The sequence below is a fragment of the Gavia stellata genome, chromosome 28, assembly GCF_030936135.1.
Source record: "Gavia stellata isolate bGavSte3 chromosome 28, bGavSte3.hap2, whole genome shotgun sequence".
NCBI classification, from domain to species: domain Eukaryota; kingdom Metazoa; phylum Chordata; class Aves; order Gaviiformes; family Gaviidae; genus Gavia; species Gavia stellata.
In genome coordinates this window covers 4580758-4606011 of record NC_082621.1, presented here as the reverse complement: position 1 = coordinate 4606011, position 25254 = coordinate 4580758, and the positions used below count along the sequence as shown (strand labels likewise).

At 46.7% G+C, this 25254-nt stretch overlaps 1 protein-coding gene across 1 annotated transcript in view; it reads right to left on the bottom strand.

Annotated features, from left to right (window-relative positions):
• The window catches only part of LOC104257167 (acid-sensing ion channel 2), a 513947-nt gene extending 490338 nt beyond the window's left edge, over positions 1 to 23609 (bottom strand). Inside the window, exon 1 of the mRNA XM_059830406.1 lies at positions 23031 to 23609. Coding sequence (XP_059686389.1) covers positions 23031 to 23594 — 564 coding nt within the window. The 5' untranslated portion in view covers positions 23595 to 23609. The remainder of the gene's footprint in view (positions 1 to 23030) is intronic.
• Positions 23610 to 25254: the final 1645 nt, after the last annotated feature.

Here is a 25254-nt window from a genome sequence, read left to right as displayed (position 1 = left end):
TGGGGCCGTGTCTTGCCCGGTAAACAGAGACATCAGCAGCAGCCCCGCAGACACCAGGGACAGCAGAGCAGATTGCGCAGGGTTTTCCATACGGCTCTCACCTTCAGTTGCCAGAGGCAGCCCTCACTGCTGTGGTGTTTGCGATTGCATCTCAACCCAAAGCTGCTTCAGAGTTTTGCTATAGCTGAATCAGGCCAGATGAGCCTCATGGAGGTTTTTCCAGGGAGGCAAAATAGCTGCCTGCCTCCCTGAGTTTCTCTCTGCTCCATTTACTCAGGCTCTCTGAAGTTCAGCAAAATCCCTCAGCTCTTCTGAAATCAAACATCCAGAGACAAAGCTAAGCAAAATAAATTCCTCCTGTCCCAGGCTGTCACTCTGAGTGGTTTATGCCAACAAGAAAGGCATTAGTCACTAATACCACAGGGTCTATATGTATGTTTGTGTATTTTATGGCATGCTTTTCCACTGTGTGTGCCTGCAGTGGCTGTGTACCAGGAGGCTCAGGTGGCTACCAGCTAATGGAGGGTCTTTTGGGACGTCTGTACTCGTGGAGAGTCCTTCTCTACCTACACATGCATACACAAATGCACACACATGCATGCTCACGCACATCCCCTGGCTGCTCTCCAGCTGCTGCCTGGGGAATGCCAATAGCGTGGAAAGCCCAGGAGATAAGACCACGCTAGAGGAGGCAGAGGAATAATCCCACACCTGGCCTTTTTTCCCAAGGTGCTGAACATTTTCCTCCACAAACACTCGAAATCCTTGCTCTGGTGGCTTCCGCATTCCCACCAGCCTCCCAGAGCCCACGCGGCCCTGGCTTGAAGGCTGCTCGCTCCCAAGGCTGGGATGGGGCGGGTGCTGAGCGGAGAAATGGTCAGAAAACACTTGAGAGGAAAATGTGGTCTCAGCTCGTTTCTAACATTCCACAGCAAAGTGTCAATTTGATTCAGCAAAATACAATTCAGGACAAAAGTCTAAATGAATCACTTGGACTTTCTTGTTTAGTTTCAGAAATGCTGAAGTATTTTGGTTTAGGTCGGTAAAACAGACAGTTCCAACTTATCACTTTAATCCCTTTTATTTTTAACATGTTGCTGTACTGAAATACTGATAGCATTTTATAATAACAAACCCACCTAATTCATACTAAATACCCACTTAATAGTATATGTCTGTAGAAAGCTATTTAGTATCGTATTTAATATAAACTCTTTATAATATATGAAGCCTAGTATAACACAACATAAAAACCTGTCATGTTATAATATAGTTTCATATTTTATGGTAATAAAGAAGTAAAATGCAAACAAGCCCACATCAGCTTTACTTTCATGTTGCTCTGACTTTTATTCTGATTTATTTTACATGCGTCATGGAGCAAAACATCATGAATTGGTCCCGGCACACTTTGAAAAGCAGGTTTGACTGGGCTCTGGTCCAGCAGGACAGGAACCCATCACAAAGCAGCAGCATTTCCAAGGGAAGCCATCAGGCGAGGCTGTGAAACAAACCTGCCCCAGCTGGAAGATCTCGACTCAGAAGCACCATTTCCAAGGCCTGTCTAGACAGGGAGAATACAGGGCTAATTGCTGCCTGGCTCAGCAGAGCTCTGCTGGCTCAAATCGAGCCGGTGAGGGCACCGACAGCAAACCCTGCCCAGGGAAGCCGTGCTCTCCGGGGTCGGGGGTCCACATCCCACACATGGCTGGTCTGACAAATCTTCTGGATGCTCTCACCTGGGGAGATGAAGGGAACGCGGCTATGCCTTCGTGTCCTACAGCCTCAGCTCAGTGGAGAAAAGAGGGATTGGGGTTTAAACTGTCTGTTAAGAGCATCTCTCTGAACAAGAAAACTTGCTCATCCAGTGGGGGATGGCATACCGCTCAGAGAGCCATAAATAATGCATAGATCCCTCACACGGAGTTTGCTTCAACCTTGCATTCCTCAGAGAGTCAGCAAATATTATTCTTCTATTCTTTTTGTGTTTCTGATGAATGGTGGGTGGCTCTGGGAGAAGGGAAAGTCGCTCAGGGGTGCTGTGCTGAGCTGCTTTTACATCTTCCTCCTCCTCTCCTCTCCTCTTCACTGCCTTCCCAAAAAGCCTGCGTACCCGAGCGCTGCCGGTGAGCGGTGTCAGATCGGCAGCGCTGCCAAGCTCCCCTGGAGGGTTGTAGTTGCAGCTGGGTTTGGAAAACAGATTGGCTTAATGTGTTAAACTAAACGCAGATTTTAGAGCACATAGCAAACAGGGCAAACTGCAGCTCAGCAGTCGCGGTGCCTGGGACTGCTGCCTCCCCGGAAAATGAAGCAGAAGGATTTGGCTGCTGAGGAATGACAGGAGACGAAATGTGAATTTCTCTCCAGGCTAATGGAAACACTTCCCTGAAAACAGGTTTGAAATTCTCTGGGACTGCTAACAGGGGGGATCCAAAACTCACAGCTGCTGAGCAGGTGCCTGAAATCGTGATTCATTGGTGTCGTCTTTCCGATTTCCAAAATGCTAACAAGCTGTTCAGAACCCTAAACTGCTAATTATGTGTCTGAGACCTAAAAGGAGTGTCCAGGATGCCTTCACACTATTAAAATTGACTGAATTGCTGACAGACTGTCTAAAAAAATCTGAGATTACTTAATGAGGCACTAGAGTCTGGGTGGATAACCAGGTTTTTGGGACCCCAGATCTGCTAAAAAGGTTCTCAGGACCCTGGTGCTTCTCCAAGTCCATTTTTTTGGAAGCAGCTTGAGAATTTGAACCTCCACTCCCATGTTTCTCTTGTGCTGTCCTCTTCTCTGCTTGAGTCCATCCCTTCAGGTGGGATTTGTGACCCAGGGGTTGTCCCAGCTGGATGCAGCATTTCTTCTGTGTTACAGCCACTGCCTGAACCACGTGGACCAGTAAAGGGAGAGCAACTCTAATAAAGCCACTGTATGAAGTGGTGTCACATTGACATGTATTTCTTCTTCTACAGAGCATCCTGAGATGACTTCAGTTCTTCGGAGTCTGACCTACTTTAAAGCCAGGCTGATTTTGTCTGAGCAGCAGCTGCATTTGAGGGCAAAGAGATAGAAGTAAAAGCTTCCAAAATCCGAGTCCAGTTGTCTGGTCACAGGCTCATGCCCCCAGCAAGATTCAGAGCTGCTCGACTGTGACGTCCGCTCTTCTGTCCGCTTCTTGGCTTTCCTGACACGTCCTTCCCAAGCACATGCTGTAGCCTTGGCTTTCACAGCAAAGAAGAAAGGAGAGCAGTCCCTATTAGTCATTGCATCATTTGCACAGCCATCAAATGGGAGAAGTAATTAACTCGAACATGTTTATCTACAGTAATTATGAATTTGCATTGCTCTCTATCAACAAAGTGGATTGGGCTCCCAACACTCTCTGAAGTATTCATATAGCCTATGCATTCCCTTTTTTGCATGAGTCCTGGATCTTTAGAAGAATCACATTCAGTCCTGGCTCTGTCTATGCCCTTTCTGTCTCTCAATACCCTCCTGAGGATCTGGGGCTCCTGGGATGTTTCTCAAAGGCCACTCATCGCCATGCGATCAATAGACCCTGGTTTGCTTCCATTCTCCATCTGGGCGATGGGAATAGCAACCCAGATAACAAACCAGAAGATGGTGAGGTGCTTCAGTGCAGCAGTGACTGAGATTGTATTTGGATTTTAAGGGAATTTCAGCGGGGCCAGGATTCTCCCTGGGATTTTCCACTGCATTGACAAGAAGTGTTCAATCTGCGTGGCTGCTAGGACTTTCTTGCAAGACTCCCATTCACAGTGTCCCCCTCCGTCTCACACCGCAGGCGGTGCATGCCAGTTAATAAATTCTTGATCTGTTTCTGAGCTTGATTCCTCACTTTAGATTGTGTTGGAGGCTGCTAGGATGTGGGCTGGCTCTGCACACCACGCACACTCCCTGGAAAATGCTCCAGTGAACAAACGTTCATTAAAAAACAGCAAATGTGAATTATAACTGACTGCGTAAAGGTGCTGGTGAATTGACAACATATGCACACAGTCAAAGCAAATGATCTGGAACACAACAGCGAGAGATGGAAAACTCTCTCACATCCCAGTTTGACACGTATCTCAGGGGTGATACTGAGCTGCTGCTAGGGCAGATCCTTCACGCTTCTGTCCTGCTGCATCTTCACCAGCATGAACCTTATACTGCTGACCAGGAGAGGCAATTTCAACATCCAAGGGAGCTCTGTCAAAGCCACCCCGACCCATTCAAGTAGCTTTATTGTACTTCATACCAAACAACCAGTACGGATTTACGTTTTAGTTTCTTTCCTTGCTGGCTGCAGAGCATCCCTCCTTTTGCAGCAGGACCAGCCAACACCTAGCTGGCCTGATCCTAGTTCTCCTTTACATCAGGGTAATCCCTCTGGAGATGGGTCATAGGCAAATCTAGCAAAGCACCGAAGGGTTTCAATAGTAAAAGGCCTGACTGCAGCGCAAAGTGGTGTTAGCAGGGTCATTGCCATCCTTGCTTTGAGTGGAGCTTTCGAGCACAAAATTTAGGATTCAAAAGGGGACAAAATGGACTCAGAGCAAAATTCCAGTGCTGGCACTAAAATCAAGAAGAAAGGAGGTTGAACCGCACATTCAGCACAAAGCTGGGATGCCGGTCCCAGATTTATTAGATAATATCCCCTAAGTCAACAGAAAGTGAGTCTTAATTAGTCCACATCTGGACCCTGGTTTGTCCTAAATGCATTCCCGCATCACTTGATGCCGGATCTCTAGCTCGCTCACTCACTCCCTTCAGGCATCGCAGTGCATCTTTCAAGGGAGTTGATTTGCAATTTAAGCCTGTAACACAACCCTGCAAGGCATGCTTGACTGTGTCTCCAGGTTTGCCCGTGAATGTTTCCATACAGCTCTAATTAATAGTAACAACAATCACTTTTTAGCCATGGGAGGGAAACCCCGGTGGGCAGAGCGAATATTTCTCTAACTGCTACCACAGCCCTGTCTCTCTAGGAAACCTGAGGGCAAACTTCCAAATTTCTTTCCTCGTCTGCAGCATATTCCAGCGCGTGTGGCAGCCCTGCAGGGGAGCCGTGCTTTGTAATGGAAACACGGTGCATTTGCTCTCGCTTATTTATGGGATAATAGACCAGGTGCTCTGTTTCATGAGACAATAATCAGAGTTCCCAGGTGGATAAAATCAAGATCAACTAATTCATTTCTGCAGAGGGAGTGTATTATTGTCTTTTCAAATAGTGTTTGCATTTCTCTCTCTGTTGTATTATGAGTACTGGAAAGCTGTTGGTCAGAAGCAATCTAGCCAGTGCTTTCCCCTCTTTTTCTCCCTTGCTGCTCAGAGATCCCTGAAACCAGAACTTTATGTTATTTTTAAGTGATAGAGAGGACAGACCATCTTTCTGATCCATTTTTCTACAGTATCTAATACAACAGGGGCTCATTAGACTTTGTACAATGACTAATTCCAGGGGCTCACAGATGCTATATCAATACAGATGATTGATAAACAAAAATCCCACCACATCTAGTGCCTTGATTTCAGTCAGATTGGCCATTTGCAAAACCGCCAGGACATTCCTACCACCCCTTGAAGGTGAAAACATTGGATGTCCTCAACTCGACATCAACATGTGAGTTTGAGAGATTCTCAGACTGGAAATTGTCTGTTCGTGTTTTGGGTAGATGCTCGTAGCAAGCAACATGAACACCCTCAACCACAGAAGCTGCTTCAGCCTCCACATGGGATCTTCATACAGCATTGGACAGGGTTAAGCACCCAAAGGGCTTGCACGCTGATGGACTAAATATTAATATCTCCATCCAGACATAGACAGGGTCTGAGTTAATAAAATTTCCAGATATGACAAACTCTCTATTAAAATCTTGCCATCATCAAGAAACACAGAATTCACACTATGTGTCTCCAAGAAATGAGGGGAAAGAGCTTTCCAGGACATGATTATGTTTTTCCAGGTTTCCCAGGCCCCCACCACCTTGTTAAACCCAGATTGGATGTGCCTAACACCCACAATCCAGGTGTACACCCAATCCATTCCTTCAGTAAAGGAAAATTTTGGTGTGCATCAAACTGGAGAGGTCCTTGAATGCAGCCTTCTGTTACTGGCAACCACATCCTATTATCCCATCTGCAAGGGATGATCCTGTTTTAAAACCTGCTAGACTTTTTATCCCCATTATTCCCACTGAGCAGTCACTTCAGGATTTCATTCCTTCAAGCATTAAAAAAAACCCCTTTCTAACTTCCAGCATAAAGTTATCTATGACCAATTTATACCATTTGCTCCAAAGCCAGCATCATCATTTAGCTGAAATAGCTCCATTTCCCTCTCAGTGCTTATCCCCTTGACGTATTTTCTACAGAGTAATCACAGCCCTTCACACAGCCTTTGCCTTGCTAGATTAAACAAGCTAAATTCTCATAATCTTCCCTCCTAGAACAGGTGCCTCTTCTCCTTAATCCTCCTCGTTGTCGCTCTCTGTACCTGTTCCAGTTTGGGTTCAGCTGCTTTTGATCGCATGAGACTAACTGCTCACTCTGCACTAGCGTTTGCCACTGCTTTCTCCAGTGGCAATAACACATCCTGATCTCCATAAGAAACAGCTTTGTAAAGATCCTTGGCAAGGTACATAAAGTTAAAGCAGCCACTTCATTAAAAAAACTAGTCAGGCGCTCTGCCTTATCATTCTAATAGTTCACATATCTGCACAAAAATTCTCAGGTATGGACTACTCTGTATCCACTGCATGTATCAGCTGGGATCGACATGTGCGAAACAAATAGGCAAGGACAGAGCACTAAGAAAGTCTTTGCTCAATATTTTTTTTTTAATGCTCCATGATGGTGCAATCTTTCCCTATGTTGCGGAGTCCACAGCCCCTGCTGAAAGTTTATCCAACCCGCAGGGAGGACAAGGCTTTGGCAGGATCGATGAGGAGAAAAGCCACCAGTTGGCTTAGGGGCAGCCGATGGTTTCACGAAGGCAGATCTGGCAATGCCAGCTGGCAATAGCAGCTCCCTGCTATCAGCTCCAAAATGCTGTTGTAGACGTAACTCCACAAACCAACAGAAACCTCCTCTCTGGAGCTGAGCCTGAGCCACTCCACGTGGCTCATGCAGGGGAATTTGGTTTCTGAAGAGGAAACCTTTTTATATTGCACTCTGAGGTCTTAAATATTATTGTTCCCCGTTGAGTGTGGGTTAAGGGAGGAAAATAGTGGTACTTTTCTCTTTGGCTCTTTTGCAGCTCTCATAAAGGCATATAAAAACAATAATGAGCCACTCCACCACTTTAAGCAGTCAGGCAATGATGAATGAGACCCACTAAAACACTTCTGTCTTTGCCAAGGGCACTCTGGATTATGCTTGAACCTGTTTTAACCTTAGCACTTAACCTCCTTTTCCACAAAGTTGCCATTGCATGGCAACAACCATGATGGAGCTCAAAATAACAAGTCAAAGGAATGGCTCCCTGAGAAGAAAGGAATATTTCCTGCACAATTGGGGCTGGGTTTTTAAGCAGTGTGATTTATCTACTTGCTAAACCTCAGAATTTTAAAGAAACAGGAAGATAATTCTGTGTTACTAGTAAAAGAGAGAGGAAAGCTATGAGATTCAGCATGGAAGTATTTTTTTATGACAGCCTGGTATTAAAAATACGAGGAAAGAATAGAGCTAAGCAATATTTCCAGCAATGGAGGCTCATACAAATGTCCCTCACTCCCTTGAATTCAAACCCTTTCTTGAAGTCAAGATCACACAGGCAGCAGAGCAGGCAGGTGACCTCAGGATTGGGAGAATATCAACTGACACCATTAGACATGCTTCTGCTTGTGCTTTTCCATGGCCGTCTGTGCTGCACAAAATGATAGAGCTTGCAGAGACCCCAAAATGACCTGGCATCAAAGAGCTGAGCCTGGGTTCCCAAAGGTGCATTCATGCGATGCTGCACTTTGGGACCCATTCCTGCATCTCTGGGAAATGTGGTAACTCGAGCAAAAGTTGATGGTGATCCTACTGCGCTGTGTCTTGGTTTTACTGCATGGAGCAGAGGGGCACACATTTTGTCTTCGTCCTTGGAGTCAGCCAAAGACCTGCACATTGCTTCCACCAGTAGCAAGTCTCCCCAGTTCACAGCCACCAGCGTGCTCGTCACACCCAGTGCAAGGTGGTCCAAAGGACCAAAGGCACATCTGACAGCTGCCTGGTGCCTGCAAGAAATGAGCCCCTTTGCCTACCTACAGCAGAGAGAGCAGCCTCCCCGATCCCCACCAGCACGAGCACTACTCCAAACAGCGGGCTCCCCCTTCCCCTGACCTTCCCTTCCTCTCCCAGCTTGCACTGGATAGGTAGAAAAACCCAGCCTGGAGTTACTGGAAACTGTCTCTCAACTCAGGAGCAAGATGCGAAGACCTCTGCGGGGCTGCCCAGATGGGTATCTCAGGAACATGGGGTTCCCTGCAAGTAGCAAGCATCGTAGGCATAAAAGTGGGGTTTGGTGCATCACTGCTGTGATAAGTGATAAAAAATCATCATCTGCATCACCAAATCATCGCCATCCTTAGCAATCCAGTGAGACAGGAGCCAACATCTTGACTGAAAAACATCGTACTGATGTGGCCTGAGGGGGACCCCTGGTCACACACCCCATAGCTGGAAAACATCAAACCTGGATGTGCCTGGAGAGAAAATAAAAGGAAACTATTCCAAGCGGGACCATGAAATACTGCAGGGAGATGGAGCTGCTTGGGCATACAGCTTAGAGGAGGGGCAGACCAAAGCAAAGAAGCTGCATGCTGTTGTCTGGTTTTATTGTGTTTAATGAAAGCATGTGTGTCTTTTTTGAAAGACAAGTGTGATTATAAGAACATACCCGACTCACACATTTATTTCTCCTCCTAATAGAAGAAAGCATGGAAGGAATACACAAGCTAAAAGGGCTAACAATAACAGTGTTAACAATTCACTTACACCTCTTCCACAGCTTCTGAGATTACTTTGCAAATAGGGACTCTGTACGCACCCACCTGATTTGCAACAAAATAAATGCACAACACATTTCCCTATCCCTGGTGACTAAATTGTCCTTGCTTGATCTCTAGAAATAGTTTGCCACATGAATTTACCTGTGGTAGCTGCGCTTTACTTTAACCCCCTGCAAGGGGTACCATTACAGATCGTTTTGAAACATGGGAGGAAAATACCATGCAATTAGTTGTACCAACAAACAGCCAATGGCACATGAAATGGAGGAGTAATCTTAGGCTTAGAAACACCATTCCACATTTAACAGCATTCCAAAGTGGAAGGGAGGCAGACGTTTTATTTAGGGATTCTGTTTAGCCTGCAGGTGCTTGCAGAAGATATCTGGGGTTTGCAGAGCTGGGAATAGCTATGGACACTCAGGTACACTGTGTACCTGACTTGCAAATATAGTGAGCAAGGCTATCAAAATGTTTTTTGAGTGAAGACATTCGTATAAAAATCTGTTTGGTTTTAATTCCTTTCAAAAGGGAATGATGGATATTCTTGTCTCTGCACAAAATCACAACCCACAACATTCTCTGAGGCAGGCTAAAACAAATCCCCTCCCTTATTTAATTTTTAAACATTTTTAAAAATAAATGTTTAATAATAAACATAAACCAGGAAGACAGTCCTTGCCCTAAGGAGCTGACAATTTTATTGTCCATCTGAACGGAGGCGTGTGAAATGCTGTACCGATGTGCTATTACTGAGGCACGGAGCTGGGCAGGCGGCTGTTCCAACCCGTGCCCCGAGGAGTGCGATGCAAAGCTGCGGTCAGCTCCTGCATCCTGAGTCCTGCAGCGCAGGTTCACAGCAGCACCACAGGCCCGCTCCCGCTGCCAGGAATTAGGCAGACTCGGAGCTAGTTGATTGGAGGGGGAAAGCTGTTGCCCATGGAGTTAAGCTGGGAGTGGATCCTGGTGAGACAGAGCTGCATCACCCCATATGGGCTTTGGGGTCTTCTCCTAGTCCTCCTCAGTGTGGCCGTATGTACATCATCTTTGGTGATGAACATCATGGAGAGTGGTCTGGTCCCTGGGAGGAGGTGTGCAGGGCAGCTCCCACCCATGCCATCTGTTCTGTGCATGCCTTGGGGCAGGATATCAGCGTCCCTGTTTTCGACCCAAGAAAATTAGCTGCTGGCTCACTTCAGGTTGGAGACCAAGAGCTAACCACTGTTGATGTAATGGGACCAGATGGATAACCTGCCTGTTGAAGTGAAATAGCAATATTTCTGCTCACAGTCTCCTGTTCGTGGGGTGGAGCAGAGGGCACAGCAAGAGCAAGGCTGGAGGGCTCCATGCAGGACCTCTTTGCCTTTTCCCACCTCTTTTGGAGAGCCATGAGCCACAAATGCAAAATAAGTCACACCTGGATGGTTGGGGATTATTCAGAATGGCAGAGCCCAGCAAGAGAAGGTGTTAAAATGGTTTAAACTCGTACTTTTCCTGCGCTTTCCCAAGATCAGGAGGGAAGGATCAGATTCATATCATTTGTCTGGGCCTCAGTTTAAAAATAAAAGGATGTCTCCACTCTCCCAGTCCCTCTTCCACTCTCCCACTTGCTTTCTGAGAGACGGGGTGTGGGCATTTACTGCATAAACCACCGAGCACCATGAGGCTCTGGTCTCCCCCAAATCCTCTTTGTCTGTGTAGCCCATATTGTATATACAACACTGTATTCCAAAGCCATGCCTCAACAATAAATCAGCATGAGCATCTCTGACTTTCTGGACAACATGGTGGTTAAAAAATCCAGATGCAGCACCTGTGCTCCCAGCAGGAACTGCAGTGACAGCCCAGCAGGTCGGGTCATGCGGGTATAGGTAGACACACGCGTGTGCGTGTTCAGTTACCCACTCATTCAGCAGAAGAGAGAGAACCTCTTCAGCAAATGCAAGGAGGGAAATGAATGCTTTACATAGTTTGAGAAAAAACAAATCCACTATAAAACAAGTTGTTCTTGAAACAGAAGAATTAAGGAAGCTTGTTTTCCTAAGGATGAGGATAGTTTGTCTTCTAACCTCTCCCTGCTCTGTCCCAGGTCCCTTAGGATTCCCACAAGGCAAAAGCAGAATAAGCTAGGAGAAGCTAACATCCACGTACCTACCTTCACACGCACACAGCTCTACCTCTGGGTTGTTTCTCCATGTTCCATGGGTAGCACAGCCCTACGCGTACTGATTTTTCTTCTTCGTTGTGCTGTCTGTACTGTCAGCGAAGTGTAAGCTGTCTTCTTACCGCCAGGCTGCTTTTGGATTAAGTGGGGCACGTATGTTTGTTGGACAGCTGGTCGCTGTCAGACAAAATGTATAATACCATCGTTGACTCTGCTTGTCCTTGGTGGACTTGAGTTTGGGTCTCTCCCAGCTGCCAGTTTTCATGAAACTTGTAGAAACCAAATGTTTTTGAGACTTCTGCTCTTTCAAATGGAGATGAAATTGCTGAAACCTTCTGTTATCAGGAAATAAGGCTAAACCAGAACCATCTCTAGAAAGCTCAGAGGATGGTTTATCAGAAAGCATCTTGCTCTGAAACCTGCCCTTTGAAAGAAGGGACTCATTTGAAAGCAGAGTACGAAATCCCCCTCTTCAGGAAAAGCAAGATATGAGTATATAACCCAGGGTTCACCCTTACTAACATCAGATGATAGCAGGTTTTGTCTCAAAACCCATGTAAAATAGAGCATGGGGTGCACCTGGCCCACAAGTGCAAGATGTAGAGACTCCATGTGGTGGAAATTTCCCCAGCTCTGGGTGACTTTTTCCATTACTTAATTCAGAACTAGCTGAAAATCAGAACATCCATTTAATGAGACATCCCAGAGTTTCAAGACTTGATTTTGCTCTGAGGTTTTTTTTAATTAATTCCATAGAAAATAGAAAAGCTTTAAGACAAAAAGCTTTCATTTTTCTCGTGGGAAATCTCATCCCAGTCACTGTAACTTTAGGAAAGCAATTTTTTGCATTCAGAAAGAATTTTCTGATAGAAAGTTTTCAATGGAATGTTCAGACCAATTCCGGGCTCATCAATCTGTGTTTCAAAAACCCATGCTTGTTTCTGATTTGAATTTGGTTTTCTTTGAGCCAACCTCAGGGCTCTGCTTCCTCATGCCATAAACACAGTTTTCTCCCATTTCTGTCTCACCTCCCCTCTTCTACTACTGCTCTTCCCCCTTCCCTTCCTCCCCTCGTTTAACCTGCCATTTCACACCCTGCTCAAGATACACAATGCAGATTGAGAACAAGGAGCTGGGAGCCACGGCTCAACCTGACACGGCGCGCCAGCGGAAGCAGAGATGTAACGCCAAGTCTCTGAACACTAATGTACCCAGCAGAGAAACAGTTTTTATGAACTATAGAGTCCTATAGGCACTAGGAAACCCTTGCACATTTTTCTAGTATCATGCGTGAACACCATAGAAAAATCCTTTCCCTCCTTGATCTATTTTTCCCTGGAGAGATGCACACGTACAGAGATATCATCGTAGCACTGATCTCTAAGGGTCTTTTTGTACTACCAAGTGATAATGAGAAAAGAATGATTTTTCCAGGGATGGATGCAATTGTGGGGCCTAACAGCATGATCTCACTCTCATTAATGTCTTTCAGAGGCAAACTCCACTGGGGTTCAAAAGAAATAGGATAGGTTTGTCAGCCTGGGACTTGCTTTTCCCACAGCTCGTCCTTAACAACCATCTATACCATTGCATCTTCGCACTCATGGCATCCCTCAGCTGTCATTTGTGTCCCTGTGATTACATGCACCCTACAAGGAACTCGTTGCAGTTGGTATAGAGCAGCAAACAGCACTCATGTTAATTCAGCTGCAATCTGTTGTCATTGCCTTGACAGAAACAAATTCATTTGTTATTCATGTGAATGTCACATGTATTTCAGGAGTTGCTCCATCATAATTTAGCATTGGTTAATGGCCACTTAGAGTGTTCCTGGAGTATCTGTAGAAGGGATGGTGGCTGTGGGATTCATTGCCAGGGTGGAGTACAAAAAATGCAGTTCAATCAACAAGTATGAAGCTTAACATCTGGCACAGCAACTCCTTCTCTTAATGAGGGCATGATATCTACACCCTGTCTCGTCATGCTACTCATGGAAACTTTTCAATTTTTTACATGAAGATTGGTTTAGTTGGGAATATTGTTTAAGAAGCTACCACAGCAGCATTTTTCACAACCCCTTTTGGGAAAACACTTTGTTTCTTTTCATTAAAAAAAGGAAGAATCCCCAAACATTAAATGCTTCAAAGAAAAAAAATTAATACATCAAGACTGTGTGACTGCTGTAACCAGCCATCACCTCCCTAGCAAAAGAGGAGACAACACGCTATGTTCTGGGAGATATGATCCAACCAGTGCATCCAGAGGAAAATAGCAGTATGATGAACAGAAACTGCAGTTCCTAGCAGAATTAGCAGTAACATTTCTGGTTCACATTTTCAGAGAAAAAACCAAGAAATCTGGTGGCAGAAATTTTGTTCTAATCCAAGGACCCCTCAAATAAATCATCACTTTCCAGATGGCTTAGAGTCTCTTCCATCTCCCAAAACATAACGCCATCACCCATTTAAGGTCAAACTGAAGCCTCTCTGATATCCTTGTTCAGCTATCACAGGTTTCTCCATCACTGGAAAACTGCTGATGAGTTAACAGCGCTACTGACGCTGCCGTTTCATGCATGGCAGGCAAAGATGGATCACACATGCTGCTCTTCCAAAGCGTAGCAGGTGGCGGTGGAAGAAATACAGAGGGTCTAATGGATGTCTCTATATATACCATCCATTTCAGTGCCAAGGAGCAGCGGAGTGTGGTGTTGAAAGTTTAGCTGATTAAGGGTTAAGCTTACATTAATTCCTCCCACTGGTCATTACCTCTTCTCTGCAATTAATTTAGTCCTTTATTGTCCTGCCTATAGCATACCGCGATGATGTTTTCTTGCCTGCCATTGAGCGACCCCACATGACAGTTATACTCTCCTCTCTGCTGTACCAGGGCTTCAGCTCATCATTTTCTGCTTGAACTGGGGGAAGTAAGTCACCCATCATGGTGGCAGAGATTTGAGTCTTTAAATTATCCTACTCACAGTACATGCAGTTAAGTCACCGGAGAGCATTTGCTTGGGTTTATTTATTCTCTTCTCCTGTCCTAAGATTAATTTCCCTCAAACGTTCAGGTGAACAAACAGTGTGAATCACTGTTATGGGATTCAGCCTCATAAAGTGAAGTCCTTGTATGACTGTCCTCCACTGAATGAGCGTGGGGGTTCAGAAAGTTTGGAAAGAACAAGGATGAAACATGTAACAAGAAAATGTCTCAATGGGTTGTTTTGACTTTCTTCCTCCAACAATGTCAAAACCTTTAAAAAGGCAAACACATTTTTAATTCTTTTAATTTCATGCCTGTCTTTATATAACATTCATTTATATATCAGTCTTCAATATTGTTGAAACAGCATCATGAAGATTCGGATTTTTAAAGAAGTTAAACTTCATCCCACTAAAATTTTTGGCCTTCAACCTGTTGGGGTTTTTTTTCAGATGTGGAGGAGGACAGACTCAGAACTATTAGTTTCCCTAAGGACAAACTCCACTTTCCCAACAAACTCACACTGGAAGTAAGATCTGAACAACCTTTGGATGGAGTGAAAGGGAAGCCCAAAGACTTCGCGTAAAGGTCCCACCACTTGGGCAGAGCCTGGAATCACCTTCTCGTGCAAGGTCAAACTGACCTGAAGAAACGTCTGGTCAGTAGATTGAATTTGTCTCAGTCTTTCTCACTTCTGATTTTCTTTTCCAATTCCAGACTCTGAGGAAATCACAGCGCAGAACTGGCTCACCTGACAGGAGCAGACAACTGAGCAACTTCCATTGCACGTGAAAAAGCCCTGATGGCCCAGGTTCCCCTGTGATGGGCTCCTCTCTGGAAATCTGATCAAGTGCAGATTAAACCTCCTTTCATCTATCTCACCCTGAGCAAATATATGTGCATTTTCCATTACTGTTCACTTCTTTCACGCTCCCTGACTTACCACGTGGGCTAAATCCCTTCTTCAACAGCAACAACAACAACAAATGATCAAAACAATTCAGCTTTTCTTCAAATAATGGCATGTGCTTCAGTTGTAAATATTCATGGCTGGATGGAAATTGTTTCTTGATGGGCCCTGAGCATACTGGTGTCAATCTCTTTAAATGATTCACAGTCTTTTTTTACCTCCAAGGGGCAATTTTGTTTTTCTGGTGCTGGTCTCATAGATTAATCCATGGCAGATGGGAGTCAGACATGTCCACCTCATCTAGCTCATTTTCCATCTTGGCTTGTTGAGCTTGTGATCCCTAAGAGGTTTCCTCACAGCTATTCACAGGTCTGGATATCCCAACGAGTTTTAGAAGACCATTCATGTTATGCTCACCCCTCAATTAATGGGAATACATTTAAGGCTTTTTTTTTTCTTAACCTCTCAGCAGATTCAGACAGCAAATAACTGCTGACTTTTGCAACCTGCAAATATAGCCACAGTTCATGTTTTCCTCCCTCTGGAAGACCTGCATTCTCCCCCCGCAGCCAGCTGTCTCATAGCTGTGCTCATCTTGTAGGCAAGAAAGTTTTTCATGGTTCTGTTTTTCCAAAGAGCTCTTCCTATGAAAACCTGCATGAAGGGTCACATCAGCCCAGTAGGCAAAATACTTTCTATATCTTTTGAGTACTATATACAGTGGGTATAGCTGTGGCAGCAATACAGCCGTCTGGCACCCTGCTCGGGCCTGCCGTACCACGGTATCTGAGCAACATATGGCCTTTTATTGCCCACACCCTGACCATGCATCCCCGTGACAGCCAACTAACGCGTAATTCTGCCTCACCGGCCAAGCTGAGTCTGGCTGGCACTCCAGGTATAAATTCCTTCAACAAATGCTTTTGTGAAGGCGTAGGAGGGACACGCAGACGCTGGGCTCTGCCAGGGGAGATGGAGATGCCTCAGATGACCTCGCTGTCCCTGCTGCTGTGCAGCCGGCTGCGCTCCTTGGGAGCTGTGAGGCACATTTTTCTCAGTCAAGAGGAGCTGAATGATGGATTTGAGAGTTTTTTTCAGGGAATCTCCGCTGTCTCCTCCTAACGCAAATGGGGATGGTTCCAGGAGATGGAAAAGGCCAGGGGCTTGCTCAGAGAACCCGTGACAGGTTCATTATGGAATCAGAGCTGTGAATGTCTCAGATGCTCAATGCAGACAGAGTTGTCAACAACTGTGTGGTTTAGGCCAATTTATTTCCTTAGGTCAGTAATGCAAACTCAAACTTGTATGCAAGGCTGACAGAGGGGAAGGTAACCATCTTCCAACATTGGGTTTCATTTTTCATGCTCTCATTGAAGACTGAGAGTGAATTCAGAATGAAAAAATGAGACCCCCAAAAACTAGCAAAAGGGGATAAGATCCAGCAGGTACGCACCTGCTTTTTATTATAGAATCATAAAATAATTTGGGTTGGAAGGGACCTCAAGAGGTCCATCACCCAGGCCATCACTGAAGTCAGACCTGTTTTCTCCTTTAATCGAGTGAGAACTCCTCCTGTTTCACTTTACGACCACTGGTTTCGATTTGTGCCCATTGCCTTCCATGGGGATCATGGACACTGAACCATAGTGGTCAGGACCTTGCAAGGGGTGTTTAGAGTAAACCCACAGCGTGGTTTACAGCAGTCACATCATGTTTTCTCATGTGGTGTCACTGCACGTGGTCACATAAGCACAAAGATTCTGCAAGAGGGAACATCTGGGAGGTTATTTATTATTTGTCAGGAAGTCTCCAAGGGGCACTTGCATGAGGTGTATGGAAGAAGGTCAGGACAAGCTATGTTGTTCCAATTTATGTCTCCAGATGGAAATGGTGCTGGTTTTGTTATAAGTCCCTGGTCTTTCCTGGCCTTCACTGGCAGTTTTGGGCATGACTAGATTTAAGTCTGGTTCATGTAGAAAAAGCGTAAGTACATTTGAATGCTTCCCATGGTTTCACCCGTCATCCACTGCAGACAGTGAGCTGTACCCAGGAGACCTCTGTCCAAGACCAGTTGTCAGGGAGACCCTGTGAGATGAAATGTGTTAGTCGCAGAGAACCACAGGCTAAGGAAACACCAGGACATCGTGGCTGAAAGACATTTATCATCCTTGTTCTCTGTTTTTTCAACCTTGCCTCTCCACAGCTTTCGAGCACTTTAGTTCTCAGTGTCCCTCTGGGAGAAAGGTTATTTCCCCCCATTTTGCAGGTAGGAGAGCTGAGGTGCAAGAAGCCAGACTCAGAGGTATTTCCAAAGCAAAGGAAAGCCTCATGCAATTCCCGGGAAAATTGTCCTTGCAACTCTAATGACATCCTTCTTGCTCAGCATTTCTTCCTCATCTCAAGGGTGGCATTTGCATTTTTCTTCAGCTCCAGATGTTGTTTTGAATACAAATCCCTCAGCAGGTGTGGTACGGATGGGGGGACAGATGAGCTCTCACTTGGCCTCTTGATGAATAACTGTGAATGGGAATCACTTAGAAGACAAGAGCAGTTCTTGCTCTCCCTCAGTGTGGCCAGGTGCACGGCGTAAGCCGAGGCCACAGGCAAGGAAGGGCTGAGCCCACAGCTGGCTCTTACGCACAGAAGTGCTTTGTCTTTCCTCATCCAAGGCCCCCCATGTGCCTCATCTCCCTTTGCACTCACAACCCTCTGATCTCCAGCTGTCTCTGATACTTTGGCTGTGCTCATTTCTGAGGTATCTCAAATCTTTAGATGATTTCCTATCTCAGACCCCTAGTGAGGGAGGGGAGTGTGCCTGGTCAAGAAATAGCTCAAACCAGAACAAAACACAGACCTTTTAAAAGAAAATTAAGGAAGGGTTTATCACTGTGCTGCTCAGGTCTTGGGTCAGACCAATGTCTCAAACATGGATCACGCACATCACAAGTAAATGACCTACAGCCATGCGTCTGAATTTTTTTGTCCTGTGAGAGTTGTTTCATCCATAGAATCATAGAATCATTTAGGTTGGAAAAGATCCTTAAGATCATCGAGTCCAACCAGGACTTAAAATTGGGTTTGCCATGAAAAGACCCCACCAAGGTTCTACAGCCTTCTCTTTATTAGATTTTAACTCCAGTAACGATTCAAGACCCAGGAAGCTTTTTTCATGAGCAGAGGTTCATCACAACTGGCATCCTTCCATGAAACGTTCTGGTGAATTTTAAAGCATTATCCTACCATTTTGTAATTAATAGAGGAAATGCAAGCCCCACCATCTCCATGGGGAAGCACTACCACACTCATTTTATAGCTAAATGCTTAAGGGACAGACAAACTTAGTCCAGGCAGACGTTGGGTAGAATAAGGGTCTGCATTTCCCAAGGGCATGGTTTGCACGTCAGCCAGATAAGTGACCCAGGAGCAATCCACCTCATTTTAGACACCCAACTGAGACACCAACAACAGCAACCCTGCACTCCCTCCTGTGCCCATGCCCATGCACCGAAACTCAACAGCATGTGCAAACTCAAGATGTTATAATGCAGACTGGGAAGGCTACACAAAGATTTGGTCTCCTAGTGTAAGAACTATCCATTTGTGTGGAAGGTATCACAGAACTGCAGATCGTATTATGGCATCTCAGATTCTGGGGCAAACTTTGGAAAAAGTCATGATTTTCTGGAAAAATTGTTAAATAGAAAGAAGTAACTTTTTTTTTCGAATCAAGCAGCCACCATCCTGATTTTTTTTTTTCTTGAGGAAAGTGGAAGTTGTATAATAGGAGATGAGAATGTACTAATCAGTCTAAAAAGGAAAAGCTATTTACTAAATACTGGCCTCATGGGTGCACTAGAAAGAATGGAAGAAAAAATATGTATGGAGAAAGACAGATAGATTGACAGCAACTTGTGTCTCAAAATAGAAATATTCACATGAGATACTCTCCATTATGCGGACACTGTCTGTCAGTAAGAATGTGTATTGAAAGTAAATGAGCTATATCTTTCGATTGTCATGGCCACTGAAAATAAATAGACATCCGGCAACGAAGGCATAGCAGGCACAAGATAAGTTATTGTGTTAGCTCTGAAATGAATTGGATGTGCGAGGAAGCACACGCTACACATTCCATTTAGCAAATGACCCCACTAAAAAACACACACACACACCAGAACACACACCCATTCCAAACATCTGAATCTGTCTGGCAGGGCTTGGCTGCTGGGGCTAATTTTCTCAGCAAGGTGGACTGAGATAGCCCATTGCCCCTGCTGCTTATGTTCTCAGAATCTACACCCAGGTCATCCCATCAGTCATTCTCCCTTTGCCCCATGGGCTGAAAGGGTTTTCACAAACTTTTCTCCCCTGTTGCCCCACTCATTTGCTGTGCCACACACAAAAATCTCCTGCAAGGCTCCCCTGCCATTGCTCAGTTCATCCCATGCTGGAACAGCGAAGGATCACGAGCCACACCAACAGGCCCAGGAAAGAGGCTTTGCTCCAGCACACCCACAGAGATACCCAGAAAATCACAGTGGTCTGTCTAGGGCTGATGAGCCACAGCTTTACCATGCTCAGCAGCAGTAGGATGGGAAGACCTTAATGTCATGTCAAGCAGCATGAGCACAGCTTCTCCAGAAAAATGCCATCTGTGAGGTCATTTTCAACCGAGACCTCCTGGGAGGAGCAATGCAGAAAAAAAGGAGGGGATTTCCTTGGCTGCTGCTATCAGGCTTCCCTCCTCCAACTACTCTAACGGAAAGGGTTTGCTAAAGCATGCTCTGCCAATTTTTTATTCTTCATTTCTTTGCCTACAGCAGAGGTCTGCATGATCTTATCTGCTGCTCAGTGCATTGCAATGCCAGCTCAGGAATCAGCACATGCTCTGCTAAGACCTTGCTGTTCTCTTTGGATGTATCTCTGCAGAAAAGCTTAGGGGACTCGCTCCTCTGAGCAGACCGTAATACGGGGAAGCATCATCTGAGAGGCATTAGACATTATCCTGGGGAGAAGGAACAGAGAGTGTAAGGAAAGCACAGCTCAAATCCTGGTAATAACGCAGTAACAGAGAATTGAAACAGGGAAGTGGAGGAAGAAGGAGGGTAAAGTCATGGTTTCAAAGTGCCAAGATGCTGCCATTCCAGCTTCTGCTTTCCCATGCGGCAAAAGCAACGTGTGCTTTATTCAGGGGACACACTGCACACAACACACACCCCCTATGCATCAAAAGGGGTGGCTGACCAGCTGGCAATACTGCACTGACTTCTTTAGCAGTACCTTATTGCAGAATTAACTGCTTTGATGCAGCCTCCTACTGCAAAACTCCTGCCTTTTCTGCTCCCAGATGCATGAATTTGGGGAGTATAGAAAAAGAGCCAGAGTTCTTCGCCACGATGACATATTACAAAACTGCTCTGGGATTTACACCATCTCTTTCCTGACAGGAAAGAAATCAGGCTTCAGTGACGATGCTTCTCTTCTTTTTCCAACTGGTAATGCAGCAGAATGGATGGGCTGTCACAGAGCCTATATGCAGTTGCAACAGGTTGTTGGTGATTAAATGCAAAACTCATCCAGGACATGAGGTTCTGATTCATCCCAGAGGCAGTTCAAAGACCTTTACAGCATGCTCCCTGTGGAAAGACCTACTCAGCTTTCAAGCAGACACTTTTTGCTGCCTTTTATCTCTGAGACATAAAGTCTGGAAGGAAAACAGGGTGGTTGTGTCCCTTTTGAGTGCTGCTCCCTGTATTTCCATAACCTGAGGGATTACCTGGAGTCAGTGAGACTGAAACACCTGCCTCTGTTAGAAAGGCTCAGCAGGCAATGCTGGGAAGATGTTGTCTTCTGGATCATCTAGGAGCTGCTTTGTAGAATGGACTGAAGAATTTCACTGCCCTGTTTCTGAATTTCTACAGTATTTTGACAAGGACAAGCACTGTCAGTCCATAATATCCTATCTGTTACTAGCTGGCCCTAACCCGTTTCAGCAGAGCAAGGATTTATTCGGCAGACAAGGAATATTTAGTCTTTCTGGAAACTACTGTATCCCCCATGGAAAAAAAAAAAATCATTGTTTCAGAAGCACCTACCTCAAAAAACTAAATGGCCAGGGAGATGACACCCCACCGTGCCCCCGGGAGGCTGCCCAGAGCTTCTGTCTTATCTGAGAACAGGACCTGCTTTTTTAAGTCCTGCAGATGTTTTGAACGTGCTATTTGCTTGCTGGCTTTGACACTTTTGCTTTGGACTGGTGTTTATTGCATTATTGGGAAGCCCACGGGCAGAATACCTCCCTCTCCACACACCCTCGTGATGGTTAGGGGAGGTCTGTCCATCCTGTTGGGATCTGTCCATCCTGTTGGGATCTGTCCTCACTCCCCAACTCTTCTGTCCCCTGGACTTTTGCATCTGTTTCTCCTTTTCCATCCCAGTCTCCAGACTTAGTCACACATGGCTTTTACTTAGCAAGCTTTTCTCCTAGTGAGTTCCTTGATACCTTCCTGCGACTCGGATGGCCCAACCTCTGCCCAAGGAGCAGAAGCAAAGGAGCAGTTTGCCTGGATATCTAGTTTGAAATGGGCAGGGTATCAGGGTTACACACAGGCAATAACTGAGGCATAAAATTGTATGTTCCTGCTCAGACATTTAAAGAGAGCACGGTCCAGGTGACGGCAATGACTTTGTAGCACGAGTCAGTTGGACTCATTTGCTGGGAGATCCAAAAGCAGCAGAGACAGAAAATATTCCTGTCTCCTAAAAACAGACAGAAATCCTGCTGACAAACCAGACCACCACAAAACCTGTTACAGCACCTGCCTATCTGCAGGACAGTGAGTAGTGAGCAGAACAAGCAGCACAGCTCCCAGAGAAACAACCATCTGAAAGCTGTAGCGTTACTGACTCCAGGATGAGCAACCCCCCTCAACTGGCTGAATCGGTGCGAAGGGACTGGCCAGCGTGGCCTGCGAGCAAAGTACAACTTAGCCCAGTCCCCAGCCTGCACACCCGCATCTTTGCCAGGACAGGACTCAAACCACTACCGTGGGGGACCAGACCCCTCTGCAGCCCCTCGCCCAGCCCCGCACCCTCACCTGCCCCAGCAGCACACGGGGGGCATCACTTCTTCCAGGCAATCTACTTTTTATTTTTATTTTACGATGATACTTTTTGTCAGCCAAACGGCCCAGGCCAGCCTGCACTGCCATCAGGGTGTCATCCAGAAGCTGTAAACTGAGCAGCGTCTGCTTCCTTCAGGATCCTCAGGCTACCCGGCTCGCTCCACCTCCCCACCAGCCTAAGAGCAGACTGCGATCAGAGCTGAGCCTGATTTCTTTTCCTCTTCTTCTTTTTCCCCCCTTCTCTCTAACACAGCACCAGGAAGAGACCCAGCTGCTGCCCACACTGCGCAGCAAACTAGAATTTATGAGCCATGACCACCAGGAACAAGCAGAAAAATATCCCCCTCCACAATTTCAGCAAGGCTACAAACACCCGGGGAAATACAACTGGCTAATGGACATCACTCAGACCATCCCTGAACGCTTGCCTTTCTTGCTGGCCTCTTTCCAGCCCTCTCTACTTTTTTCAGCTGGCTAACATTCACTGGCCATTGCAAGAGACCCCCAAGCCCCCTCTGATGCTCAGCAGGACCCATCTGATGGCCTGGTCTGACACCAAGAAGACACCTGGGAGCCGTGGGCCTTACACAGGATGGAGGCTGGACCTGCTGCAAGCCCCTTGCAGGGCTGGCCCCACATCACCCCTGTTAGGACTCCAGCAAACAAACTTCAACTCAACAGGCTGCCGCCTCCTCCTCCTCCTCTGCTATGCCAGAGCCCAGCAGACACCATTCACTCGTCGCACCGTGCCCACGCGGGTTGGTCAGTGACCTCCAATGCTGTCCTGGTCCTGCAACACCACCACCGTCCGCACACCCAGAGAAGAGAAAAGCAGAGTGTCTGCTCATACTCACAGTTTTGAAGTCCTCATGGTTGCACTCTTGGCCTTTGAATTTGCAGTACAGCATCATATCCTTCAGGTCGTGGCCAACCCGCGCCAGGAACTCCTGCATGTTGAAAACTTTTGGTTTATATTGCTTAAAATTGGCCTTTTCTTGGAGGATGGCTAAGACAGCGGGGTCAGCCAGATGAGGGTTGGGGATCTGCAGGTTGACATCAAGCAGAGCCAGGAGCTCTCCAGCATGGTACAGGTCGTTGGTGGTAAGCCGGGAAAAGCGAAACTCGTTGAGGTTACAGATGGTGACAGCAGGGAAGACCAGGCTGTTTGCCACGACCTCATCCACTTTGGTCACATGCTGGTAGGAGAAGTAGAAAGCCACACGGTCTGAACTCTCAACCAGGAGGAGACCCAGCGAGCCCACGAAGGCCAAGGTCCAGAGCAGTCGCCGGATGGTCACTGGCCCGTAGACGAAGACATGACGGATCCCGTGGAGCGTGGAGGTGTTGGCAAAAATCTGGATGCTGGAAGGCTGCAGGCTGCCCATGCTGCCCTCACTGGTGCTGTCCTTCAGATCCATTGGGAATAGTTAGTTAAATCCTGGCACTGCTTTTTGGGTCAGTCTGTAGCTGGAACTGGGATCCGGATCTCTCCCCTCCCCTCTCAAAAGTAATTAAACCCTCTTAGGGGTGGGAGAGAGAAGGAGAGTCTCAGGCCAGCTGCTGTGAGTTTATCCCACAAGCTCAGCAGTAGCTTCGTAGGGGTAAATATTTATATAAAATCCATTCAAACTCTCGCTCTTGATTTCCTCGGTGCGATAAGAAGGGCTGGTTTTATTTAGGGAGACACCAAGGTGATGTGGAAGAGATGTGGGTGGGCAGCGAAAGCTGAGCCAATGGAAATAAAGTCCTCCCCCTACACACACACACATGCACACACACACGCACCGAAGGGAGATGAGATTAAGTGAGAGAGCGGGCTTAAAACAAGTCAAGGCAGCTCGCAGCCTGTTAACTAGTGCGTAAAGCCCAAGGATGCCGCTTCCCTGAGCTGATGTCTTGCAGAGCAGCAGGGCTTTCAGACCGATCGGGTGATGCTCCCTGTGCTCCGGGGACGTGAGCTGCTGGATTTAGGCATCTCTCCTCCCCACCCCACCATTTTGGGCAGGGCTCCAAGAAATACCACCCCAAAAACCCACCCTGTGCTGCCGGTGTTATTTCCAAGGGCTTCTCTCAAGGAACGGTGGGCAGCTAATTCAGCACGAAAAGTACGAGACAAAAAGGGGGCGGGAAAGGGAAAGGTTAAAAAAAAAAAAAAGAAAAGGGGGAAAAAATTGCTGCTCAGCTCCATGCACACACATACACGCAGCCCGAGCAGGGGAGAAAGCAGTAGCATGAAGCCTCTCCTCTGTCAGACAGCATCTCAGAGCGAAAAATCAGACAGGGCAGGACTCGGTGGGGAGAGGCAGCGGGAGGAGAGGGGCTGCAGCATCTATCATCTCTTCTTTCTCTGTCTCAGAGCTTCCCTGCACTTCAGGACTCTCAACAGGGCGAAGCACCGAGAGCCGTGAGTCATGCATCGAGAGCCAGGGCAGGGCAGGGAGAGGGGGCTGCGATCGGAGACCCCCGGCTCCTGCCTGGGGGGTGAGTCCGTAAGCGGCCGTGCCTCAGCGGGGCCCGGGGGGGCTGTGCCGAGTAGCTCCTGTAGCCCCCGGGCTCAGCCCGCGGAGGACTCGGAAGACTTTCGGCCAGCGGGATCTCCAGATGTTTTGTTTGCTGCTGAAAGGCAGCTGTGACGGATGTGTTTGGGGAAGATGATCCCAGATGTGTGTTCAGCCGGGGGGGTTGGAAGGAGGAGGTGGGGGGGGATGCAAACTGGGAAAGGTTTCCTACCCAAGAGATACTGCAAAATCCTGCAAAGATGCCTCCATACTTGACAGCATCCTCAGTGCACGCTGCAGGAGGGAGGAATGAGTGGGGTTCAGCCCAGAGATGAAAGATGCTGGGGTCTGAGCAGGGTCTGGAGTAAACCCTCCATACTGTTTCAGTGCACAGCAGTATTTTTGCCTGCTTTTGTTCAGATCCAGAATTAAAAAACAGTTTCTGTCTCCATAAAGCACCCAGCAATATGGCAGGAGAGGGTCCCAGGGGCCATGGTAGCACCCAGGAGGTGACTTTTGCAGCTTGGATGAAGGGGGAGCAGAGGGTCAAGGCACAGGCAGAGCCTGACAGTCTGTGGTG